The sequence below is a fragment of the Electrona antarctica genome (assembly GCF_951216825.1).
Source record: "Electrona antarctica genome assembly, chromosome: 2".
Classification (NCBI taxonomy): Eukaryota; Metazoa; Chordata; class Actinopteri; order Myctophiformes; family Myctophidae; genus Electrona; species Electrona antarctica.
Window position 1 is genome coordinate 23,377,195 of NC_136807.1, and position 8,440 is coordinate 23,385,634.

Here is an 8,440-nt window from a genome sequence, read left to right on the forward strand (position 1 = left end):
GTTCTTATATAATTTGCCCAATGTTTGGCCAGTTTTTAATAGTAGTTTGTTGATTACTTTGAGGACCACTGTCCTAATATAACTGTACCCACCCGGAGTTGAGAGTTGAAGTGGGTCAAGTTGGTTTTCCAGTTCCATGTGGCCATTTCCAGCTGGTAGCGGACCTGCTCATAAGTGCTGTTGTAGTCATCTAGGAACGTTTCAGCGTCCACCATGGTGTAAGCCCCAGGGAGCCAGTGGGCTGGCAGAGCCTGGCACAGTGCCAGGACTGGCACCAGGAGCACAGCTGACCACAGAAAACGGAACATTCTACTACTCCTTGTGTGTGTGTGTGTGTCTCTCACTCGCTCTCTTCAACTTGGGAAAGGGAAAACAAAGAAGGGAATGAAGAGTTTGAGAAGCAGGCTGAAACAACACTATTATCCAGTGATGTCAAAGATCAAATTTCCCGGGGCTGTTGTCTCAACTTCTTGATGTTCTCCTCCCTCCCTGCCTGGCTGCTAGTCAACTGTTTCCGAAGGCATGCGTCACACACCTGTATGCATGCACTCAACACTAAGATGATCTCTCTGCATTTCTGCAAGGGAAAGAAGAGTTGGAGAAGTAGGCTAAAACACTATTGATGAGAGATCAAATTCCCCAGGGCTGTTGTCTCATGACTCATCCTATATGGTACCAGTCTGTAAAGAAAACAATTGAAAACCGCTAAATAAAGGGTATTTATTAAATATAGTATATCATAAATATTCAAAACTAAAATCTAGAATCTAATGTTTTAGTCATGATTCTAAATTGTCTAAATTCAGTCATGCACAATAATGAATACAGTGATTATGTAATGTGTAGATTTATTCTGCATTTGACCTGAACAAATGACCAATTAAACAATGTTACTAATACTGACATACTGATGTTACCCCAAAAAATGAACAGAAAATACATTTTCAGGTAGGTGACAACATTTCAGCCAATCAGGAAAGAGTACCCATATACGGTATCAGCTTCATTTTTGTATTGTTCCAGTTTAAAATGTGCTCATTTCTGTGTCATCACTTCCAATTTCAATCGGCATCCCAATGTGAACATGTATTTTCTGTTTATCAAAGAGCAGAAGAGACATGAAGACCCGTTAGTACACCCCTGTTAGAGTACACCCCTGTTAGTGAACACATTTAAAAAATGACTTACCCTGCATTTGTGCATCAACACTGACTTTCTGCAATGACTCAAGTACTTTGTGCACCAGTGCATTCAACAGAAAACAGTCCATAAGCCAAACACAATTGATACACGGCTTTAATGACAGATGTCCAAACACAAGTGTAACAATAAATTAACACAAAGTCAATGTCATAAAAAAAACTACATTATGTTTGATAACAGATAACTCAAACAAACATAAGTTGTGATGTAAAACTACACATCAACGGTCACACACACACACACACACACACACACACACACACACACACACACACACACACACACACACACACACACACACACACACACACACACACACACACACACACACACACACACACACACACACACACACACACACACACACACACACACACACACACACACACACACACACACACACACACACACACACACACACACACACACACACGTACTTGTGAGGACATCCAAATCTTAGGAATGCAATAGCCCAAAATAGCCCAAAAAAGGCCGATCTACAGGCTCACGTCTTGTGAGCTTGTATATACTACAAAACACCTATTTCTCCAGTGATGACCAGGAAAACGGGCCTCACAATGTCCATTTCTCAAATTCTACTATACTTGTGGGGACATTTGACCCTCACAAGTACATCACACACACAAAACACACGTCTGTTGTTGGAGTATGCCACCCCCTGCTATTCTGCATGTGTGTAATTGATCCAGAGATTCAACAGAGGAAACAGCTTGTTGCTGCTGATTGGCTGTTGATGGAAAGTAGCCATTGAGTGGGGGTTTTAACTCGCAATCGTTGGGCTGCAGGACAGTCACCATCCCTGGTACTGGAGCTGCCCTATCTACCCAAACATTTTTTTTTTTAAATTAACCCATTTAGACCTGTTACACCTACAGTAAACGTTGTTATACCTTTCAAGCGGCTGTGTGATTTTAGTTGTTATGCTATATATCACTGTTGTCGGGAAGAAACCTCTCATCTCCATAGTCTAACTTTGTGTTTTTTCATAAATTACTACTACCTACTTTATCATACTACAGCATCACACAAAAGCATCAAAAGTATCCACCGTGCCACACTTTGAGCTTGTTGATCTGCTACTTTTCCCATTTTTTAAAGTTGAGTCCGTTTTGGACATACACTATGAGGGTTTTCACCCGACAGAGACGATATATAGGAACAGCGTTTTTAGAATCGGCCCAGGTCTTAATGGGTTAATAATAATGACCTACAGTACAACGGAGGCATGCAAAACAACACTTCAAGGGGTGTTGTCAGCTTGTAGATCTGCCATTTCTGCTACTTCTGAAACATTTTGAAAGTGAAAGTGGTTAAGGTGTGTCGCCAATTGGAGGTCTCATCTTGAGGATGACGTAGAGAGACAGTGTCTGTTGGTTTTAGAACTATTGAACCTATGAAAAGTATTCACCCATTAAGACCAGGAAAGCCTATACGTTATAGATTTAAAACCGTGAAAGCATTGGTGTCATTTTAGATGTTGCTGTGTGTATAGCAACGGAAATTTTGTTTCATTTGTTTAATAAAAAAATAGATTTCCTGAAAACTTTACGCTTTAGACACATGTCAATCCAAAGCCCACACTGCCAACGTTTGACTCTCATTGAAACAGTCTACCAGGAAATCTCGTGATTGCAAGGAAATAACAGCTCCCGTCCACTCCCAGTTTACTGCACTTTCAAAAATGCCTGTATCTCGGCTTCTGCGTCGTTCCTCTTCCGTCAGCCAGCATGGTATTTTCAATGGACCCTGACTATTGAACGGATGGTCGTGTTGACAAAAAATAAAAAGTAAAAATAAAAATAGCGGAAGCACAGAGAAAACCTGCGTGTTTATCAACAATCGGGGGTCGATCGTACTGGATAAAAATATCCTGTGACTAAATCACTGGCACGGGCTGAATTATTTATTTACCCTGGCAGTAAATGGGTTAGAACGGCCTCAGGTCTAAATGGGTTAACAAGAGCTTGAGGCTGTTTTTCCTGAAAAGTAATGGTTCTTGGACATACAAGGTTTCTACCCGAGAGCGAGCGATGATGATGACAACCCCAGCGGCCCCAGAGGTCCTGGCAGGATAGTAGGTTTAGGAACCACAGGTGGGGTCCAGGAGGGACCCTTCACGGTTCCATGAAAGGGTTACAGGAGGACCCTTACATGTCTGAAACTCTGATAGCGTGTAAAACGGAACCAAATGCACCCTGTTTAGTTCCATCTGTACACTCTCGGTCCTTGAAATCAAAAACGTGTTGAGGACCACTGCAGTAGATCGACCCCCAGACCTCCTCTGTCTTCAGTTGCGCCTCCTCTTGACTCCTCCTGGGCTGGCCGGGTTGGAGGAGAGGAGCTTCTCCGCAGCGCGACTCCTCTTTTTCTTGTCGGCCTCCTTCACTCCTCCGCCCAACTCCGCTCCTCCCTTCTCTCTGTCCCTCTCCTTCTCCTTGTCTCTGCTGCTCCCTCGCTCCGAGAGCTTAGTGGAGGAGTTACTGCCTGCCCGGGAGGAGGGGGGGGGGGGGGAAGAGAGAGAGAGAGAGAGAGAGAGAGAGAGAGAGAGAGAGAGAGAGAGAGAGAGAGAGAGAGAGAGAGAGAGAGAGAGAGAGAGAGAGAGGGGTAAGGCTTGTCATAATGGTTAAATAACTGATTCACAAATATCGCTATTTGCTTTGCTAAAATGATAATCACGTTAATTGGTTGTCCTCAGGAGTAAAAACTGAATTTAGTTTTTAGTCATATTTTAGTCATCTGAAATGTTTTAGTCGACTAAATCTACAGTCAATTTTGTCGAAAATGTGTTTTGGCGGACCTTGATGGCGTAATGCCTGATTTTACACTTGATTGCATGCTCTCGTCTCCACTAGTCTGTCAATTTTAGTCTAGTTTAATTGTTGAAGAATTGTCAATAGTATACATTTAGTCTTGATCATCATAGACTAGTTATTATTTAGTTTGTCAGTGAAAAAAAGGTAGTCAAACTGTTTTCGTCAAAAAGTTATTTTTAACGAAATCAACACTGCTGCAGACTAGTGACTATGAATCCTTAACCAGTTAGAACTACAGTACTGTAAGGTAGTAACTGAATAGTGACACGAGGGCTCATGTTAAAACACTGATGAAGGGGAGTGTCACACCTTCTTCATGAGTACTGGGCGGTTCTCTCTCCATCCTGAACTCCTCCTTAGTGTCCTCCTCTGAGCCCAGCTTCCCTACACACACACACACATGCGCGCACACACACACACACAGGATCTCAGTCTGACAGAGCATCGAGGATCGGGGCTGGAGTGGAGCGGGTCAATTTTAAAAGTAGCAGCGAGCAGGTTTCTAAGAAGGAACTCGGAGCGAGGACCGCCTGCTGCTCCCAGCCGTTCCGGTTGGGAGCAGGGGGCGCACCACATGTTTGAGCATGCCCGGTAGCACAGATGGTCTGGTGATTAATCATAAACCCACAGTATTCAATATTGTCCGTCTTATTATTCAATAACAATTTCTACGAAACTTGGTTGTGTGGGCTGATGAGATCAAGGAGTGTGGAATGGCATTTCCCCCGCACAGCTCCACTCACATGTAGAGATGTGCGGATAAAAAAAATCCTTCCCGATACAGATTCAGATATTCAGTTATTTTAAAAGGAGATAAAAACGCCTGGACGCATGAGAACTGGCATAAAGGCGGCGTGAACCTTGTATTTTTGCTAACTGTATTTTGCTAACCGGAGCAGAGGGGGGCGGGAGGTGGGGAGGAGGGCTGTCTCAGCCGGGAGATGGTCTGCCCCTCAGAAAACCATAGGGCTCTTTCAGGCTAGGTCCAGAGAGACCCTCGGTGTTACTTGATAGGAAACACCAAAGTCCCAAGGAGTCCCGAGGAGTGTGACTACTGCATGTGGAAGTTGATGACCTCATACCTTCTTTAACGTCTTGGATGATGTCATCAGGCAGAAAGAAGCTCTTCTCCGAGTTGGGAAACGGCAAAATCTCTGACTCATGCTACACACACACACACACACACACACACCACACACACACAAAACAGAAAAGCGCCACAAAAGAGTCAGCTAATGGAGAAATACCTGCATTGAAAGACCATAAGAACAATCAGAAACCAAACACACACCAAGGTTTCTGTTAGCTGGTATATACCGGCCATTGACCATTGGCCGTTAATTATAAACATCACTGGCCATGCATGGTGTCTGATTGGGAGCAAACTGTTATTAGGCTATTTTATCATTCATATTAAGCCCTATTATAAATACAAATTTTATTTGGATAAAGTAACAACATTGCAATATGTAGTAATAATTTAAAATGCAGATGGGTTCACACACACACACCCTCCTCACCAGGGCTTGCATGTCGTACATGGTCCCCAGGTGATCCCAGATGACAGCAGAGGAGACCTGCCTGCCGATGTTCTGGCTGAACTTATCTCTGATGCAGATCATGTGGAAATGACGGTTCACTCCTAGACATGCGTGCAACCCCACACACATGTGAATAATAATCATAACAATAATATAACAATGACAATTCATATATTTCCCCCTACATTTTTTTTTTTTAATAAATTGTCATTTACTGGATAAGACTCTTTATTAGTCCTTGTGGAAATTACTTTTGTGCTAAACAGCCATAGAGGACATAGCAATCACACAATACATAAACAAACAAATGACATAAACAAACTAACGACATACATACATACATACATACATACATACATACAGTGTGTATACAACTATACCTAATCACACAATGCATTGACAATGCAATACAGAAATCAGTCATAGTTAGGGAGAGGCATCTCATTGTGGCTGTGATGGCACATCATTTGGAGTCCTATATGTGACAGATTTACACCAATTGAACTCACACCCGTGTGAAATGAGGGGCGCTCTTGTCATCGTACATCAATTTATGTTAGCGGACATTTGACATTGCTACATAAGGTGGTCCCGCCCTTATTGGCCAAGCGCTCCCACAGCCCCACCAACATGTGATTGGTTAGCTGAGTTGCTCGTTTACATATGATGTATGTTTTCCCTTCAATGTCAATGGCGTATAATGTTTTGATGTTTAATTTACGTCATATTTAGCGGAATTATCAGCTCTTATCATCATACATCATCATGCATCATCTCATACTTGCCAAACAGAATGCCTGTTGCCTGTGATTGGTTGGCTGATTTGCTCGTTTACATATGACGTACATTTTCCCTTCAATGTCAATGGCGTTTAATGTTTTGATGTTTAATTTACGTCATATTAGGGGAATTCTGACATCATTTCTCCGTTCATTGTCAATGGCAAATATTGAGACGGTCGTTTACATATGATGTATGTTTTCCCTTCAATGTCAATGGCGTATAATGTTTTGATGTTTAATTTATGTCATATTTAGCGGAATTATCAGCTCTTATCATCATACATCATCTCATACTTGCCAAACAGAATGCCTGTTGCCTGTGATTGGTTGGCTGATTTGCTCGTTTACATATGACGTACATTTTCCCTTCAATGTCAATGGCGTTTAATGTTTTGATGTTTAATTTACGTCATATTAGGGGAATTCTGACATAATTTCTCCGTTCATTGTCAATGGCAAATATTGAGACGGTCGTTTACATATGATGTATGTTTTCCCTTCAATGTCAATGGCGTATAATGTTTTGATGTTTAATTTACGTCATATTTAGCGGAATTATCAGCTCTTATCATCATACATCATCTCATACTTGCCAAACAGAATGCCTGTTGCCTGTGATTGGTTGGCTGATTTGCTCGTTTACATATGACGTACATTTTCCCTTCAATGTCAATGGCGTTTAATATGTTTTGATGTTTAATTTACGTCATATTAGGGGAATTCTGACATAATTTCTCCGTTCATTGTCAATGGCAAATATTGAGACGGTCGGGGACAAGGTTTAGAGGACATTTGACCGGAATTCCCCTTTCATTGTCAAATCTTGAGAATTGCGAGGACAAAATCTGTTTATATTCAATCTTCAAATGTAAGATTTTTTTTTTCATTGGGAATATACCGGTAACAGTGTTTTGGTGCATTCAATCTTCATTAGGTTATAGATTATTACACCCCTTGGGCATTTATGAAAAGATAGATTTTTCATGAGGAGATCATAGCCTGAAGATTAATGACAGCGTAATTAAACCAACCAGGAAAGCGTCATTATTTTTATACTTTGGCTATTCAAAAATATTTTGTTATCATATATATATATATATATATATAATGTTGGGGGTCCTTGACATGAAAAGGTTTTGAGTATCACTGATAATATAGCAACTTAATTTATGTGGGGATTTATTGGATAATTGTAGAATCGGCCTCAAGTCTAAAAAGGTAAATTAATAAACAACAACCAGTAGTAGGCTATATTAAAACCCAGCAAGATGAGAATGGTGAGGGAAGACAGGGAGGGAGAATAAATGAACAATATTAAAACTCGGCTGAAAGAATGAATTGCTTATATGTATTAATTTATTTCCAACAAAGTAACATGTAGTGTTGCAATAAAAGACGGTCGTCAAATAAAAAAAATGCATTTGTTGTCTCAGACTGAAGACAGACAGCCATGTAGGACAGGACCGTGACGTCATAATAAACAACCGGACGTGCACGAGGATCAGTATGTGGGATCACCACTGCAGGTCCTGACTGTTCCTCGCGCAGGTTTTAAGTTGCTGGGGTTTTTTTTCTGCTTAAACTGCGTCATTCTGCTCAGACTTCAAACAGCCACGGCGTGACGTAAGACTTTGACAGTGACATTCAGTTGTGACGTCACTGTCTAAACCTTGGGCAGCTTTGTCGCCATTTAGCATCGACGTAGCTAACGGTTGAGGCTAACCGGTTAACTTATTGTGTTTACGTGCGTGTGTCTGTCTATGTGTGTGTTTGTGTGTGTGTTTATGCGTGTGTGAGTGTGGGCTTCAGCTTTTTACCGACTGGTTTGTGTCCGAGCATCGCGTGGAATAAACACACTTCTACTTCGTGGCTCCAGACCACCGAGTCCTCCCCGGGAACCAGAGCCGAGTCTGGAGGCTTCTCGTCGGTTGGAGTTAAAGCCACCTCTGCCTCCCCCATGTTGGTTCTCACATAACAAGCTAACTAGTTAGCCGCTTCTCTTAGCCGTCTATTCTTCTTCTTCTTCTGGCATTTCCGCTACACTAGCTGCAGTGGCGCCACGTTGCCGCCCCCTAGAGGC

At 41.9% G+C, this 8,440-nt stretch overlaps 1 protein-coding gene across 1 annotated transcript; it reads right to left on the minus strand.

Annotated features, from left to right (window-relative positions):
- Positions 1-1,278: 1,278 nt before the first annotated feature.
- mrgbp (MRG/MORF4L binding protein) lies at positions 1,279-8,370 on the minus strand. The gene is made up of 5 exons (XM_079513391.1): positions 8,178-8,370; positions 5,558-5,679; positions 5,120-5,201; positions 4,347-4,421; positions 1,279-3,708 (listed from the first exon to the last, which is right to left on the minus strand). The coding sequence occupies exons 1-5, from the start codon at positions 8,317-8,319 to the stop codon at positions 3,512-3,514; spliced, it is 618 nt and encodes a 205-aa protein (XP_079369517.1). The 5' UTR covers positions 8,320-8,370; the 3' UTR covers positions 1,279-3,511.
- Positions 8,371-8,440: the final 70 nt, after the last annotated feature.

Coding starts and splice junctions, on each gene's coding strand:
- mrgbp (XM_079513391.1), bottom strand. CDS start 8,319: ATGGGGGAGGCAGAGGTGGCTTTAACTCCAACCGACGAGAAGCCTCCA. Junction 5,680..8,177: donor GCTCGGACACAAACCAGTCG/GTAAAAAGCTGA, acceptor ACGCATGTCTAG/GAGTGAACCGTCATTTCCAC. Junction 5,202..5,557: donor TGTACGACATGCAAGCCCTG/GTGAGGAGGGTG, acceptor GTGTGTGTGTAG/CATGAGTCAGAGATTTTGCC.